Here is a 17,757-nt window from a genome sequence, read left to right as displayed (position 1 = left end):
ATGGCCCTTAGTGCTTGGCACAAAGCCTTGCATCCTCCAAAGCAATTTTCTAGATCCTCGTTCCCTTGGGCTTGGGCTAAGGCTTGGCTATAGCTGGGGAGCCGGGCATACGTTGGGTATATTTCTGCCCATGGACAAGCATTGCCTTGCCCAAGATGAGGCGGGCTGTGACATCAAGCTCCTCCTAATATAAGCTACTAGCTTATTATTTTGCATTAAAATTGCTCCTATCCCTTTGTCACAAGCGTTGGCTTCCGGTTGAAATAGGTTAGAAAATTCCGGCATAGCTAAAATTGGACTTGTCATTATAGCATGTTTAAGTTCTTGGAATGTTTTATCTGCTGCCTCATTCGAATAGAATTTGTCTTTGCGTAACAGGTTAGTAAGGGGTTTGCTCATCACTCCATACTTGCAAATAAATTTTCTACAATGACCTGTTAGTTTAGGGAAACCACAAATTGCTTTCAAATTCTGAGGTCTTGGCCAAGAAACCATGACTTCAATCTTAGCCGGGTCAGTGCATATAACCGAGATACTCTACATGTGGCTCCAAAGGAGCACTTTGATAATTTGGCATAGAGCTAGTTATTTTTCAAAACCTCAAATACTTTTGAAAAGTGTTGTATATGCCCCTCTACAGACTTGTTATATATCAAAATATCGTCAAAGAAGACTAGCATGAACTTACGAAGATAAGGTCTGAAAATATGGTTTGTTAAGGACTGAAATATAGCAGGTGCATTTGTGAGGCTAAATGGCATCACTTTAAACTCGAAATGGTCGTGGTGTATACGAAAAGCTATCTTATGAGCATCCAAAGGCTTCATTCTTATTTGGTGATAACCTGCCCTCAAATCAATTTTAGAAAAATAATAAACTCCATGTAATTCATCGAGTAAGTCTTCTATTATAGGAATAGGAAACTTATCTTTTATGGTTTGCTGGTTCAGTTGCCTGTAGTCCATGAAAAATCACCATGAGTTGTCCTTCTTCTTGACGAGAAGAATAGGAGAAGCAAATGGACTTCGGCTACTCTTATTACTCCAGCGTGTAACATTTCCTCAACTTGTTTTTTTATTTCATTTTTAAGGGCATGCGGATATTTGTACGGCCTCAGATTTACTAGTCCACTACCAATTTTCAATGGAATGGCATGGTCATGAACTTGAGCTGGAGGTAACTTAGTTGGTAATTGGAATACTTCTAGCACCTCATTCAAGAGCTCATGCATTTTTTGATGGGATGATTCAGTTCCAGCTGGTTGGTGACAATGAACATTGGAATCTTCAGTAGCGATTGAGAATAATTGCCCAGCAATGTTATTAAACTTCTTCCTAAAGAATCTCTTCGATTGTTTGCCCATCATGGCCTTAAGTGTTGCCACTTCTTGCACATTGATTAACTCAACCTGTTGGCCATCTTTTTGAAATGTTAATTTCAAATTCTGAAAATCGAACAACAATGTGTTGTGTTGTCTTAACCAATCAACACCTAATACGATGTCATTCCCCTTAATTCTAGTACCCTTATATCGAAACAAAGCGATAGACCTGCATATCCCAAGTTAGCTTCTCACAACGCCCTCCACTCTACATACGTTGGTCGTTGGCCATAATTATAGTCAATGGTGGGGCCTTAACAATCTGAGATCCTACATCCTTTGCTACCTTAACATTAGTAGGTTGTGTGCGCTTCCGCTATCCACTAATATCATAATCATCTTTCCACCAATGTTGCCCTTAATTTTTAGGATATTAGATAATGCACTACCACTTATAGCATGCATGGATAGCTCTACCTCATCGACTCCTTCATCCTTAATGAAGCCTGTATACTCATCCTCAGCACACTCCTCTTCTCCATCCATATATAACAGTGTTTTATTCTTACACTGATGCTAGGTAGTATCTATCCCACACCTATAGCAAGTGTTATTACCTCTTCTTTCAACTTAAGGAGCTTTGCTATTTTCACCTACTGAAGTTCTTATAGGTTTCATAACCTTAGTTACCCCATCCGTAGGCTCTTGTGTACCAATGGTTTGTCCAAGAGAATAATTCTCAAATGATTGGGTATTAAAAGTCTTGTGGAACATAAAAGAGCAACTAGAGTTTTGTGGTTTTGTTGTACACCTGGTAGAGGTGGTAGTGTGTCATTTCCTCAAGGCATCAATTGCCTGCTCTTGCAATTTGGCTTGCTCGAAAGCCTGGTGCAAGTTGTTTGGTTTAAACATCTTGACCACGGGTCGTAACTCATCATTTAGACCGCTAATAAAACTAGAGACGAAGTATGTTTTAATGAGCATGGGATTAGATTTCACCATAAGAGATTTCAACTCTTAGAATTTCTTATGGTAGTCAATAACCTTCCCTTCTCGTTTTAGTTTATTAAACTGTTCTACCACTTCATTTATGCTTATTTCACCAAATCGGTGGTAGATCTCATTAGTAAATTCTTTCCATGTGGCATTAGGGTGGTGTGGACTCCACCTTTGAAATCAATTGTCGGCTTTCTCTCCTAAGAAAAGTATTGCTAGTTCAACTTTCTGCTCATTTGCAATGTTATAAATGTGGAATAACTTGGCACATTTACAAGTCCAACTTCTCGCATTACCACCATCAAAGTGAGGTAACTCCATTCTAAAATTAAGACCTGATCCAGTAAAAAGTTTGCATGGTTGTTGAGGTAGGCTGCTAATCTCTACACTATTTCTGGATAAAGGTAGTAAACCTCTATTGTCTAGGTTAGAAAAGGACAGCTGAGGAGTGATATAAGAAGTTGGTTGTATTGGAATGACAGGGGATGAAATTGTGGTTGGTGGAAATTGGGTGGTAGTAATACCGGTGGAAGGTATATGAGGGCTAGTGGTATTTGTGAGTGGCATTTGCAAGGTTACCAGTTGAGTACTGGTCACTATAGGGTTGGTGTTTGTAGGAAAAATGTGTGGGATGTTTAAGCCCGGTGGTTCTATAGTAGGTAGTGGTGTAGGAGAGAAGCCTTGTCGATTCAATGAACGAAATAAATCTCGCATCTCGGCTATTTGCTTCTCAATGGCTTGTGAAATTTTCAAATTCTCCATTCTCATTTCCTCAAATCGCTGAGAATTACTTTCCTTGTTCTCCTGAATTTCACGAGCAATCAAACTCGTTCATTCCTCCATCATCTACACTTGCTCCTCTATTTGCATTTGAGTTTGTGGTTCAATAACCTCAACCTCATCTTGAAACTGAGATGTGGTTCTAGTCATAGCCTTATTGTTCTTCTTCGCCATGGAAGCAATGGTTTCGTTGGGATTAATAAGCTCTGATACCTTATTGTTATGAACTCATGACATGAAAATGATAGAAAAAAATAAATAAATATATATATAAGCTATTGTTATGAACTCGTGACATAAAGATGATAGAAAAAAAAATAAGAAGTAAGATATATATAACAAAATATATAATAATGAGAAAAAATATAAGTGAGAGAAGAGGAAAATTTGTATTAATACCAGAATGATTAAAAAGATATTTATAGAGTGATCCAAAACAAGTTGAATAGCTCTACTATTGTCATCTGTCAATATCACAAAATATAATGCAAGACCATACCAAAACGTAAAGAAATCATCTCATTGTATTATTTATCAATCGAACATTGTATATAACTATTACTCATGCAACTTCCCTGCTGACATTATAACTAATTCCTCAATAGCAACCATAATTTTTTCCTACATAACCATTTCTTCATTATCTCCATGATTTCCATCAAGTGCTATTAGACTGGCCCAATTCACAACATATATCTATCTCCTATTCTGTTTGATAATTTAGCTTACTGGTCTCGTTTTTTCAAGGATTTTAAAATATCATCTATTCTTGAATTGATAAAAATTCAAATTTGCTCTTGAAAAGAATACTTCTTATTCTTAATTAAATTAATCTCTTGCTCTTTGAAAGGTAATTAATTGTGTTTTTTGTTTCTATAGATAATAGAAATAAAGTATAAAATAATATAAAACTAAAAACTCAAGAACTCAAGAACTCTTGATTGATATAAAGACAAAAGTTAAGGAAAATAAATGTTTGTAACTTCTCAATGTGCTCAAAGATATTCAACTATCTCAGTATCAATGAAATGTGCTAGTGAAAGTTAAGTTACAATATTATTATTAAGTACTATCTACTTTTCACTCTTTGATAAACTTTATGAGTTATGAGTGAATCTTCATATTGATTACACTTAAATGCTTACATATGAAAATGCTGCATGACTTAAAAATAGCAACTGCTACCTTCTCATCCTCCTTCTTATTAATAAGAAGTTATTGCACCCTTGTACAAGTTAATAGTAGTAAAAATTATTGATACAAGGAGCCTTAATTTATATGATAATCATATTTAAAATGAGATATAAATAAGCTAACACTACTCTTGGAGAAAGACAATTATTTTTATTTTATACGAAAATTCTTTAAGCTTCAAAGGCACTTTTCATCATTTTTACACAAAGCTAAGGAATTATTAGAGAACAATAAATTATAAGTCCTTAGGATTATAAATATCGAGTGCCTTAATGTTCTTAAAGATGTTAGAAGCATATAATTATGTTCTATAAATATCGTATCTATAATTATAAAAAAGTACCTTTTACATGTCTATCGTGTCAAGCATTTTAACAAGATAAAAGAATTTCTAGCTAAGTATCCCCATTTTGATTTAATCTTATATTTTGATGTTATTTGATTATTTATATTTTAATTCATTTTTGTATAATTCCAAAAAGAGAGAAAATCTTCTTGATTTACTTATCATCATAAAAAAGGATAATGCTGACCCTAGAATTTTATATGTAATTTTGACAATCGATTATTATTACTACTAACAAGTTTATTAAATTTTATGGTTATTAGTGGGCAAATTAGTGATGTATAGTCAATAATCTAAATACAATCGGTCTTTTATATTTATTATTTAATAAATTTATAATATTTTTTTGAAAAACCAATTTTATTTTTTTATTGATGTTAATAAATTAATAATTTTAATATTTAATAAATTTTTATTTACTAAATATATTAATTAAAAAATGATCGAACGTATAGAAAACAAAGATAAAAATATAAGTATAAAAATAGATTTAATAGTTAAGAGCTTGAAGTATTAAATCAAATCAATGCAAAGATCAAGATAAAATTATAAAAACAATAAAAACAGAAAGAATTATAAAGAATATAAAAGTATTGAACATCTAGTAGATGTATAATTACATCAGTCTATCTTAGTAACAAAAATTTGTAAGATTTTTAAAAATTAAAAAATAAGAAATTTAAAATTTTGAGTAAATTTATGTTCAACCTGTTAAATTTAATTAAGTCGAGTGGGAGTAATACTACAAAAGAAGTTTGAACATGCCATTCTCTAGACTTTTAGCTCTTAAAGTCTGATCTCATATGCAGAATTTCTTGCATCAATGCAGTGTTTGTTTAACAAACATTCGACGAAATACCAAGACATGTTGAAATTGTCACAGCCAAATAAACAATTAGTTATTTGATTCTTTTGAATATAAAGATAAATGATTTTGAATTGTTTAAAATTAGAATATAGTTCAAAAAATTACTCTCTAGTTTGACATTTTTCTATTGAGAAATAAAAATTACTTTTTGTATCACAAAAATATCACATGTTTTATTTTTTTTAATAGTTGTTAAATAATATATTTATGTTTTTATTATTTTTTTACATATTACTAAATTATAATTTTATAAATAATAAAACATCTAACCATGCATTAAAGAATTAATAAATATATTAAAATTTTATTTAAAAATATTATTTCTTAAATCTAATTAAAATTAAAAATATATATGTTTTAATAATTTTTTATGATTACAAAATATCTAATTGAATGCTAATATAATTAAGAATATTTATTCTATTAAATATTTATATTTTTATTAACATTTGTAATCTAGAAAAAAAATATTAAATGTTACATAAAACAAATAAAACACATGTTATTCCTTTAATACAAGAAATATATATCTCTCAAATGTAAAAACATCAAACTACAGAATTCCTTTTTGAACTTTTTAGATGAACGTTTCTAAGAAAAAAACATGATTCTTCATTTGGAGTTATATTTAAGAAACTACTCTTTATTTCTTTGTTGATCTTGCTTCCTGTTACTGCTAAAACTGCTGTTGAATCCTGGGAGATCATACAAATAAATCCTAGGACAATGCCTTAAGCACGCCTCAAGTTTTAATGTTCCTGTCTTGCTAATTAAGCTTCAGATAGCCTCTTTAAAACCCAAAACGCAAGTGCATAAACAGAACACCTCCAAAGTTGTTGAAACATAAAACTCAAAAACAAGGGACAATCGAAGTAGAACCATGAAACACATAATTAGTAGTTAATGGATCTAACCCTTTAGACCAAACTACTATTTAGAATGTTTGAAATGATGCACAAAATACTGTAAATTTTTCCTCTGAAGCACAACAATGGACTACTGTAAATCTGTTTGCTTTCACATCCAATCACTCTTCCTGCCTAAAGACTAAATGCGGAAGGAAATTCAAATTATTTTCCTCCAACAGACATTACAGTGTTCATTTCTCTCTTATCCTCCAATCAGATGCCTTTTCATCATCATACACAACAGAACAGCAGGTTCCAATGTTCGGCATGAGCCCATTTAATCATCAGAACGACAGAAAAGATGGTATAAAAATATGTTTCTCTGAAAAGAAAAGCAAGAAGAATAATTTGGGTGTAACAATTTAACTCACCTTTGGAGGTACCCTATATTGAAAAAGAACATTACATCATTAATTGGTATATGTTAAGAGGAAGGAGAGAATCCTTGATAAAACTACAAAATTTGTGGGCGCTTCCTGCCTATATGGAATGGAAACAGACGTACTAACACCCCTCTGGTAGCCACCAATTTCAGAAGCATAAGAATTAGTGTCCATAAATACTTTGCCCACAGAAAGAAATGGGATGCATAAATTAGTAGAAGTGTCGAAATGTGCATAATGATTTCAGCTACCTCCTTAAAGGTATCCAGGATGAAATGACGCTTAAATCTGACACTTCCAAGTGTATAAACAGATCATCTCAACCTTGTATGCTGATTCACGCACTTCATAAATCCTCATAAACCCTGTAATTTAATAGATAAAAGAGAATTACTCAATTTTTTATATCAAAATGAACCTGAAACTAACGAACTAGACCATCTCTAATTTGTCATCTGTTGTATCACGAAATTAAACCTAATAGTAGGGAGATGCAAATAACCATCAAGTAGCTCGCGTATCTACCTTCAATTAGAATCAGGCATCTTCAATACCAAGCTGACTCAATGAATCTGGACCGACAAGGAAGACCCGTCTTTGTGTTTGATATCGGAAAACAACAATTCCCTTATATGCTGTTCTTGGTATTCCATCCTAGACAAATGAAGAGGAATTAGAAGGTATGAAAAGATGGGTAATTAAAGAGTAAAGACGAAGAGTTCTAAGGGGCATTCTTGAGTGACTTATATGTATTTATTATATATTTCCCTATGGTGTTGCAATTGCATGTTGCATAGATGGCCGATGTCAAACATCAGATACTAGTGGCAGCCATCAGAGGCAGTAGCTTTTTCCTTCTCTTTTTTTGGTTGAGACTAGTAAATGTGTCTAATGCATAGATTTGCAAGAATTTGCAAATTTGATCAAAGGCTACAATTTCAAAATACTTTCATTGAATTCAAAGTAAGAATATTATCTCTTTTCAAAAATTTCAAATAATATATTCTTACTTCAGAATTTTTGTTAATTTCAGGGTGTACTATTGTTTATCTATATCCCTTATAATATCTATTATAGTAACAACTACTCCCAAAAGGACCCAACCAGAGGCTGAGAGGGCGAGAAGCTCTACTCTAATATCTATCTCAAAACTATGCAACAGCATAAATAATAATTGACATGAGGTGCTAACTTATGTGTCTATTCAATTTTATTCAGAGATTTTAATTTTATCAGTTCGGTCCTCAAACTTAGACATCACCTAATTTTAGCAATTTAACTCAAACTGATAAAATTATTGATTATCTGTAGATAATAAATGATTATTTATTAGGTAAAAAGACTAGCCCTTGTCTTCAACCCCTCCCCTCCCTTCCTCCCCCATGTCCTTCCTCGACCTCTTATGATGTTCTTCATCATCTTGCAACGCAACAACTTTAATATGTTATCACAAACATCAAAAAGGAAAATATATTTGAAGACCAATTCCCAAACTAAAACCCAAAAATATAAACGCTTCAAAATAAGCCACTACATGAAGATCATTTCTTTTTCAAACAGAATCAGTCCCATATGCAAGAACCATTTTACCCATAATCTTGAGTTTATCTCCAACACCCATAACATGAACCTTTCAAAAAGAAAATCCAACAAATATTTATTAGACACAAACAATTGCTAAAACCATAATTATGGTAACTAAATTGAAGAAATCCTACACATCATCATCATCATTGTCACAAAATTCTAACCAACTAATCCAATCTCCCCCAAACTTATTGCATTCCTGATAATCCACTTTATCAACAACTCACCATTTGCATGGGAGGAGAGTCAGGTATACTACAGCACATATATTTGGGGTATCCAGAAGGAAAGACTTGTGAACATGGTGAGGAGAGGAAAGGAAATTCAGGTAGGAGGACAGGGGGAGCAGGAGGGAGGAAAGGGTGAGAGGGTAATGGTAAAGGAAGAGTGGCACTGGAGAATTATAGCATGGGAAGCTGGGAGGTATGGTCAAACAAGAGTATAATTAGGAAAAATAATTTAGTGTTAAGGTCAAGAAGGGAAGGATTTTCTAGTAAGAGGCTTCACTGAGGATTTATATCAAACAAAACATTGGAGGGAAGAAAGATACAAACTCAGAAAGAACTGGGTTGATTGATTAGCGTTGATAAATTAATTGATATAACAGTTCATTTACCAAGTCAAGTTGAATTGCTAAAACTGTAATCAATGTCAAAATTCCACGATCAAACTAATAATTAAAGCTTTGTATATTGCTAAATAAAGTCATTAGTCCATTAGATTTATAAAATTGTGTGCTCCTTAAAACAAGCAAACAGAAAGAACAGAGTAAAGTACCTTCCATTCTTCAAAAATGCCAAATTGGCTTGCAATGCGCTCAAAATCCGCTTGGTCTTTGTACTGAATACGCACATCACCTTCGATGTTATAAGCCTTCAGAACAGCATCATTTCCATAGACAGGCTTAGCATTTTTCAAAATGTTGGCGTAAAATGTTGGATACTTATCCTAAAGAAGACCAATACAGAACTTATTGAACAAAACTAAAATATGGTTCCATAAATATAAAATGATATTAAAACATTCATTACCTCCATCAGATAGCTCAGATCCATTGACTTCCAGTCAACCTTTTGGAAGAAAATGTAAAGCGGAATAGTGCTTATCATTTGATAATTTGAAATACATGATACAAGTATAAAACAGAAATTCAAAAGAAAATGTATAGAAATTGGTAATTACCTGGACATCATTTAGCTTGATTGGCTCAAGGTATTGTTTGAAAAACTGTCCCAAACTAGAACCCTGCAATTACCGATCAGGAGTTCAAATAGTGAGACAAGAATGCTATATTTGGAGCCAATTTGTTCCAATTATAGTTGTCAAATAGAGATTTGAGTCAAGAATCAGAATCTTTGTTTTGTAAATTGAGAATCAAGGATTTAGAATAGATTCTCAATAATAATTAGTATAATGTATATCCATGTAAAACAGATGAAATACATCAAAATATGAGATAATTGCCTAATTGTAGAGGATACATGGCCAATTAGAAAAATACTTGGCCACAAAATAAGAAATCCAGGTCTAGGTCCTTATCATAATTAGTTCTATAAATACAAAGGGGAAAAAGAAACATTAAAGCAAGTATCTCATTAAAGACATATCTCATATTAATTTGACTCAAAAAGTATGAATTATACATATTGAATATCATCTAAGATTATGCAAAACGAGTGAAAGACAATATAGTAGAGGGAATACTGGAAAATTTAAGAAATATTATAATAGGAGTAGAGATGCAAATGCAATATTAAGAGTTGTTTGTCTCTGCTTACTATCTAGGTATATGCAAGTTTTTTAACAATAATAATTTACTAGGAGAAGGGTCTAGCAGTTCTTTTCACAATGAAATTAAAATTAGATTTTGAATATTAAATCTATTGGGACCTATAGGCATAGTTAAGAGACAATGACTAAACCATTTGAATCTGTTGATTCGCCTGATTCTCTAGCAAATCACTTGATTTGACCATGATTCATGTGCTTAGCTATTCACTCTGTAGATTTTGCAAGGATAGGGAATCAAATCAAATCGTAAGATTTGAATTGTGAATCGCACAAATCAAACAATTAAGATTGCAATGACCTAATATAGGGTATTTAATTTTATATTTCATGTTATGAATTTATGTACCCTTGCTATTTCAAGGAAATGAAGTAATCTAAAAGCCAACAACATTGTGACATTGCCATAGGGCTACGGGACTTAGGTGGGCTTGGACATTAAATTCTTAACATTCCAAATAAAAATGCACAAACAAACAAATGATTGTCAATGCAAGAAAAAAAAACTATACAGTCTAGTAAATCTGAATAGAAAGTCAAGATGCACATAGATAACATACATGCTCACCAAAGTTATATGTCCTACACACTTCTGGACGAATAAATTGCCGACCTTTGTGATTTTCTTTTAACCTCAACCAATCATCCCAGTAGGTGAAGTTTTTGTCAAGGAAAATATTAGACAAGGTACATCAAATCCTACAAGCAAGTTTGACCATATAAAATAAATATTACAAGCAAAAGTAAAAGGATATGCTTTTGGCCATTTAGGGGATAGTTCATTCCATATTGATTTAGTAAGCATCCATCCCAGTCCAGGGAAAAAATCTGATCGATAAAGTGCATCTGCAGAATGCATCGCATAGCAGATCAGAGAACAAAAGCTATCTAAAATGTTTTTGCTGAATTACAATGAAAATGTTCCTAAAGAACAATTGTCCAAGCTCATTCCCAGTGAAATTCATCATTACATAAACATAAATGCTTTCCACACAATAGAGAACTGCACAAGTGTTTTCAAGCATGCCCACAGAAAGCAACTGGAAAGACATTGTTTCAGTGAACTGTACTAGCTGGTGTATGGAGAATAAAAGGAGTATGAACAACATACAAGGATCATATACGAACTGCTTTTGTCCATTGTCATTCCATGAGGAAACTGCCATAATGGACCTACAAAATTTTATACCAACTGAGAAAGAAACTAACACTTGCAAACTAAAATCTTCGATTTTATTGTAATAAACTTGAATCCTTAGGACCTTAAATTGTAGACTACATACTTATCTTTGTCAAGGACAGCTGCTGCAGCCTCAAAGTAATCAAAAAAATCAGGGGCAATCTCCATATCATCTGCGTTGCAAACAAAATTATAGCATCTAATCTCTTGCTTATGCTAGTGAATAAAGTCGGAACAGCAGATAGAAAATGAAAGTGAGCATGGATAATCTCTACCTTCAAGTATGATTACTCTGCTGAAGTTGTGCTTGTAGAACAGTTGATCCAACGCCCATTTGTAATGCCCTAGGAAATGCAACCATTTGAGCCCATGAAGTTTACAAGAACTGTAAGCGCAAAGAAAATATTTCTTACGTGCAATCTTGTAGTATGCAATCAACTCGCCAGGCCTATCTGGGTGCACAGGTTCAGAATCTATGTGCTGCAAGCAGAAATTTGACTATACTGTTAAGGTAATTCCTAAGGATGCACTTCAAAAAGTTAGAAACTCTTTTTAATTGAAAAATGTTATTTAAACCATTCCAAGATTTTCTTAATTATAACTAGAAATATCGCCCTTGGAGTTTCTTAGTGCATCTATCAGCATTACCAAGTCACTTCCCCTCCCTCATTTCCCATGTTTTAACAATTCAGAAAGGAAGCCATTCTTTTAATGGCTCAGTTCTCCAGAACCATCTCCGGCTCCTTTATGTTTGCTATACCTTTGCACCAAGTGGCTCCTCATTCGCATAAAATATTTTCGTAACTTTTGGGTTTGTAATAAGTAGAACCCAATGCTAAGAAAAGATGCTGAATCTTCTTTTTCTATTACACAAGGCACCTAAAGATTTTGATTATAACCTAGATCTCAAAGAAAATGAGGACCCATATCCTATCTTTTATGAGGAGATAGCACACTAAAAAGCTTAAGGTGAGGCCTTTAATCTGGACTTAGGAGAGGGTTAGCAGATAAAACACTTCTAACATGTCAAATGAACCGAAACATAATCACACTAAGAAACTATTTAAAAAAAAAAAATTAGGCAAGGGTTTTCATCTGGACTTATGAGAGGGTTAGCAGATAAGACACTTCTGGCATGTAAAATGAATCGAAACATAATCACGCTAGTATATAAAAAAACACACATGCAATGAGGAAACAATATTGGAATGAATCATGCCCCCAAATCAAAGTCTGATATAGTATGGAATAAAATTTACCTGGATGTATATTAGCTGATAAAACAGTTATGGCATGTAAAATGAATTGAAACATAATCACAATTTTATTTAAAAAACACACATGAAAATGAGAAAGCAAAATTGGAATGAATCATGCCCCAAATCAAAGTCTGATATAATATGGAATAAGATTTACCTGCATGTATATTAGCTGATCATAACTCATAGCCTTGCTTCTAACTTCGGGGTGAGATCCATCCTAAAGATTGGATGCGAATTATTAACCAAACAGAAAAAGAAGAGAACAGAAAAGAAAAGCTAAATAGATATGATATAAATTCAAAAGATGTCAAGAAAGGTCAAATCTAGGGAATTTAAAAGTACAATTATTAGTTTATTTCTAGGTCAACAAACTTGGAGGTTTGATTATGCAGAACTGTCCATCTATTCCTATCAAGTTACTCCAGTGTTTGTCTTAGAATTAGATATATTCTAAGACTCTACGTCTCTACCTAAGGAGATGAGCGACCCTTAACCCTAATGCCACTTCAAACTCCTATCAATTTATCTTGATTTACATTCTAACTATGTATGCTATATCCATTTTGGAAACAGAACTCCTCATGTTAATGGCGTCTTAAAGTTTTAATAGTTTATACAAACCCTCAAAACTAAATGATTTGAACCAAAACTCAGGAAGTGATTTATTCAGTCCGAGGAGCACATGAGGGTCTTCTTTATGATTTGCTGTAATCCATCAATGTAATAATCCTCCTTGTCCAGTAAGCAAGCAAGGCAAATGACCTTCAAGACACTTTGTCTTGCCAAACCAGGTAAAGAGTATGAAAGCTTAGTCATCTGAGCTCATTTAGTATACAACAAGCTCTACTCGATGTCTTGAAACAGGGAAGCTTTCAGGTATACAGAGGATTTTGTTGATCTATTCTCAAAATCTTGGGCTGATTAGATGATTTTATCTTCGAAAGATAATGCATAAACTCATATATTCCTTGGATGAGTTGTGTAGTTAACTAGTGGTACCATTTGGCCTAAACATTCCTTATCCTTCTTAGCCAACATTAGTGTTTGATTTGTATGGATTGAATTGATAGCCTCTTTACAAACTGGCTATCAAGCTAAGCTTATAACTATAACAAGAATAAAGGGGCTTTTTCAGCTTGTTATTGCTTTCTCACTTCCAGGAGCGTGAAGGGAGCTTCACTTGTGGTTTCCAAGCCTAGTGCAAAGCAAAGATATTGGTGCAAAGCACATGTCAGAAGCAGATGGGGATTAAATACAGGCCAACATCTGAGAAGCAGATTCCAAGCAGTGCCAATGATGATGAATTCAAAGTTTATTTGGCTATTAGAAAATTGCCTTCAGTTAATGCTGGCTCAAAAGCACACGAGTACTGTTCTGATGAAAGGAAAGGACTCGTCAAACAACTAGTTGAGTTTTGAGTATCTTCCGGAATAGTCGCATTGCTAGTGCACAGAAAATCAGCATCAGATATAAGAAGGGCACTGTCACCTCCTGGAAATATCTTAACAGGCACTGCCTACTAGTCTCAGAACCGAAAGTGAAAGGAGGACATCTATTGTTTGAAAGTGTAAAGGAAAAAATATTTGAATGTTACCGGTTTTACTGATGGCTTGCTCAGAAAAAATTGCAAGAAAAAAATAAGATGGATGAAATTGACGAAATTACGGAAGAGCAGCTGAAGTGGCAAAGGTATTCATTGTTTCTCTGGCTAAGGAACAATAGGATTTTGCTGAATAAAACTCAGCTCAATTAAGTTTTGGTTCCAAGCAAGTCGGGGCCAGCTATATGGATTAGTAAACTAGAATTTTGCACGATTTTTGGCTGCATCTTTGGAAAGATGCAAAGCCATTAGGTCCTCTTGCACCACTTTTCTCCATGTTAGTTTGGCTCTGCCCTCCCTTTCTATACTCCATCCACCATAATATGATCCACCTCCCCAGCCACAGCATTAACTGGTCCCAGAGTCACATGACAAAAACATCTCAATTTCCATCTCCCATTTTTTCTTCGATAGGTACCACTTGGACAATTTTCCACATTACAATCATGATCCGCATTTTGCTGAATGCATGAAAAATTTCAATGATAAGGAAAGCTAGTAAATACAATAATCAAGGTTATATCAATGACTTGTTCAAGTCAAGCATGAGCCAAAAGGAATTCAAAAATTAAAGAGAGAGATAGTAAAAACTGTGGAAGTGCAGAAACAAAGCAACATCACTGCAGATGTATCATTCATTCAAAATCAAAATGATTTCTCATCATTAGTGGTCCTTCTTCAACAAGAATAAACCAGTACTTAGCCTCTACAACATGCATGGCATTCATGAATTTTCCAGATTTTGCTGAACCAACATTTCAAAACTGAGACAAACTTCTTCCAACCAGAGGAAATGATGAGAATTGATGATATGTCCAAATAGGCCCTATTCATGAAATTTGGATAACTATTTCATTTCTGGGGCAACAAACTTTGGGAACTTGCTCGATGAGAGCTACATTTATAGGCTTAAGGGTTTGTTTTGTTATTTAAGTTGGTCTCTCTACTCTCTAGAAAATATCAATCAGACAGGTACATTAGATATTTAATCTGATTAACCAAATATGGTCTTCTGCTTTTGTTTAGTTTTTACGTTTATCTCCATCTATATTCTAAATTCTGATATTTCTTGGAAAAAAGGCTTTCTTGTAGTTTCTGGAAGCAGGAATGAAATAATTTCAATTTTATGTTTAATTCTGAAAGTACAAATTTTCATACGATTATATCTTTTCAAGATTTTTCAAAGTTGGTGAACTCCTACACAAATTCCCATCCTAAATCTCAACTATATATTTTACTTTCTATTAATCTCGCAGGCTGCACAAGCCATCACTTTCTATAGAATGCAAATAAAGATAATAGATGCAGAAATCATGCCAGCATGAGATATATATATATATATACATATATTCAGAAAGGCTACCTGGGATATAAAAAGTGGATACTTTGAAGCAACAGAGGTTTGATACCTGTTAAATCAGTGTCAGCCAAATCTGTACAGTTGAGTTAAATGCACAATACCACAAGCATGAAAGGCTCAATGGAATACATACTTCAATATAGACTTAACAGTCCTTTCCAAATAATCAGCACGATTGCATGCCATAATGACAACTGCTGCTACCGGTATCTAAAATTGAATGGAAAAAATTAGTTTGAATAGTTGGAAGTGACTCCATAAAGAAAAAGGCAAACAAGGTTCGAATTTTCCAGATATGTACCTTGTCAACCACTCTTTTAAGGCCTTTTCCTAAAACAACAGCACATAGAAAATGTTAAGTCCCTCTAAAATTTTCACAACAGCCAAATTCATTACATACAACAAATACTGAAGAAAAGAAATAACTCCACACTAACAGTAAATGACAAAGGAACAAGCAATAAAAATGTGTAAAGGGGGAAAACAAAGTGCTAAACTTTAATTGACCATTCAGCAGAAACTACTCCAGCTCTACACCATAGAAAATTTGAAATATTTTTCTTTTCTTTTTTTTAATCTTTGAGGCACAAGGAAAAGTTCAACTGCAGTTCAGATGAATAATGAATTTTGATAAAGTGATATGTTTTAAAGAACACTGGCATATGGTATCTCCAAAGTGCAAAGTAAGAGTTCCAAAATGCAACTTCTAAATTTTTAGGAAAAGAAAGTAAATTACATTAGCAGAAAAGATAACTCAAACTCAACCAAATCCGCTGAATTCGAATTCTTACTTCCTGTGTCCACAAGAATAAAATCTCTAAACTAGTCCCCAATCAGGCAATCGCCCAGTTGTGAACAATAACATTAAATAAAGGCAGTTTGCAAGCTGAAAACAGCTCCTAAACCCTTGGAAACAAATTACAAGGCTTTCAGCGCATCAAAGAAGATGCTGAAAAAATCGCCCAATTGTGGACAAGAACATTAAATAAAGGCGGTTTGCAACCTGGGGATAGCTTCTAAGCCCTTGGAAACAAATTAGAAGGTTTTCAGCACATCAAAGGATATGCTGAAAGAGGAACCTGATGACGAACCAGCAAATTATTCTTAACAAAAATATCGCATCACTCACATCAAAGTCCATATGAACTGGTGGACTCATCTCCAACTTCAAGTCAAAATGTGGATTATTTAAGACTTTGAGAAAAGCAATGTTTTTTTTTTTAATCTCATTTTTCTACTTGAACCCTTCAAATTCCAAATTGGATCATTGTCAAGCATTACCCTAGTGATGAAAACATAATGAAGAATCAGATATTATGGTAACCCAAGAAATAAAAGGAACAAGAATATAAAACTTACTTTCAAGATCTTCTACAAGAGCCTTCAGCTGACTACACTCTTCATCTCGACGTTTTCTTTCTTCTGAAATAATTTATGGAAAGGTCTAAGGCTTGTCCACTTGCAATGTAAGAAAAAGAACGTAAGCATATCAACGTTTAATACTCACCTTCAAAAGCAACAATTCTTCCCTGCTGAGTGCTTATTTGGTCGATCAGTAATCTCATTTGACTTGCACAATGATTCTCTGACTCAATCTATACACATATAAGCACAAAAGAACGTAATTAACCCTAAAATTGAATCAGAAACTTCCAGTCATTTGACAGGAACAGAAGGTAGTTATCAACGTACAGCAGAAGCGAGACGATCGGCGTACTCTGATTGCGTAGCAAACAGCCGCATCTATACAAATTCAAAAAATTTCCCACTCAGAATTATTTAAGGACATCAACAATTCATTATCAGATTCAAAGTTTTTTTTTCTTTTGAAGAAGAAAAGGAGGAAGTAACTACCTGGATGTAGAAAAATGCAACGGCCGCAGGAATTAGAAGGCATCGAAAATCGCACGCTAATTTTGCCATTTTTAATCAGCTGCTTTGTTTTTTCTTTCTTTTTTTGTTTTCTAAAGTAGAATTAAGCCTCACAGTCGCAGATTCTTCATAGTTAGAGTGAAATAGAGTTTGATTTACGTTAAAGATTAAGAATCATCAAGAACAGAGTGAGAATGAAGTCCACGCATACTTTGTAATCTCCGAAATTCTATATTAATTTTCATTTTCTTTTCTTGGGTAAACTTCAAGGGTGTATTAGTAATTACTACAATATAATAACAATAATAACAA

At 33.5% G+C, this 17,757-nt stretch overlaps 1 protein-coding gene across 2 annotated transcripts; it reads right to left on the bottom strand.

Annotated features, from left to right (window-relative positions):
- Nucleotides 1-6,466: 6,466 nt before the first annotated feature.
- On the bottom strand, nucleotides 6,467-17,737 carry LOC8281446 (alpha-1,3-mannosyl-glycoprotein 2-beta-N-acetylglucosaminyltransferase). 2 transcript variants are annotated; one of them, XR_007216954.1, is made up of 20 exons: nucleotides 17,428-17,737; nucleotides 17,266-17,316; nucleotides 17,081-17,168; nucleotides 16,933-16,995; nucleotides 15,875-15,903; nucleotides 15,707-15,783; nucleotides 15,577-15,622; nucleotides 12,768-12,830; nucleotides 11,765-11,831; nucleotides 11,627-11,695; nucleotides 11,455-11,524; nucleotides 11,283-11,344; nucleotides 10,927-11,017; nucleotides 10,732-10,825; nucleotides 9,566-9,628; nucleotides 9,415-9,453; nucleotides 9,161-9,331; nucleotides 7,322-7,450; nucleotides 7,048-7,161; nucleotides 6,467-6,928 (listed from the first exon to the last, which is right to left on the bottom strand). XR_007216954.1 is itself a non-coding variant. In XM_015724150.3 (19 exons), the coding sequence occupies exons 1-18, from the start codon at nucleotides 17,494-17,496 to the stop codon at nucleotides 7,334-7,336; spliced, it is 1,329 nt and encodes a 442-aa protein (XP_015579636.1). In that variant the 5' UTR covers nucleotides 17,497-17,737; the 3' UTR covers nucleotides 6,467-7,161; nucleotides 7,322-7,333. The 2 variants fall into 2 exon arrangements, 1 of the variants encoding a protein (XP_015579636.1); XM_015724150.3 differs by having other exon boundaries at nucleotides 6,467-7,161.
- Between the last annotated feature and the right edge of the window lie 20 nt (nucleotides 17,738-17,757).

This window comes from Ricinus communis, chromosome 8 (genome assembly GCF_019578655.1).
Source record: "Ricinus communis isolate WT05 ecotype wild-type chromosome 8, ASM1957865v1, whole genome shotgun sequence".
NCBI lineage: Eukaryota > Viridiplantae > Streptophyta > Magnoliopsida > Malpighiales > Euphorbiaceae > Ricinus > Ricinus communis.
The sequence above is the reverse complement of the archived record's forward strand: the minus strand, read 5'-3'. Positions and strand labels throughout refer to the sequence as shown.

Coding starts and splice junctions, on each gene's coding strand:
- LOC8281446 (XM_015724150.3), bottom strand. CDS start 17,496: ATGGCAAAATTAGCGTGCGATTTTCGATGCCTTCTAATTCCTGCGGCC. Junction 17,169..17,265: donor CCGATCGTCTCGCTTCTGCT/GTACGTTGATAA, acceptor ATATGTGTATAG/ATTGAGTCAGAGAATCATTG. Junction 11,832..12,767: donor ATCAGCTAATATACATGCAG/GTAAATCTTATT, acceptor TTCTGCTTGCAG/CACATAGATTCTGAACCTGT.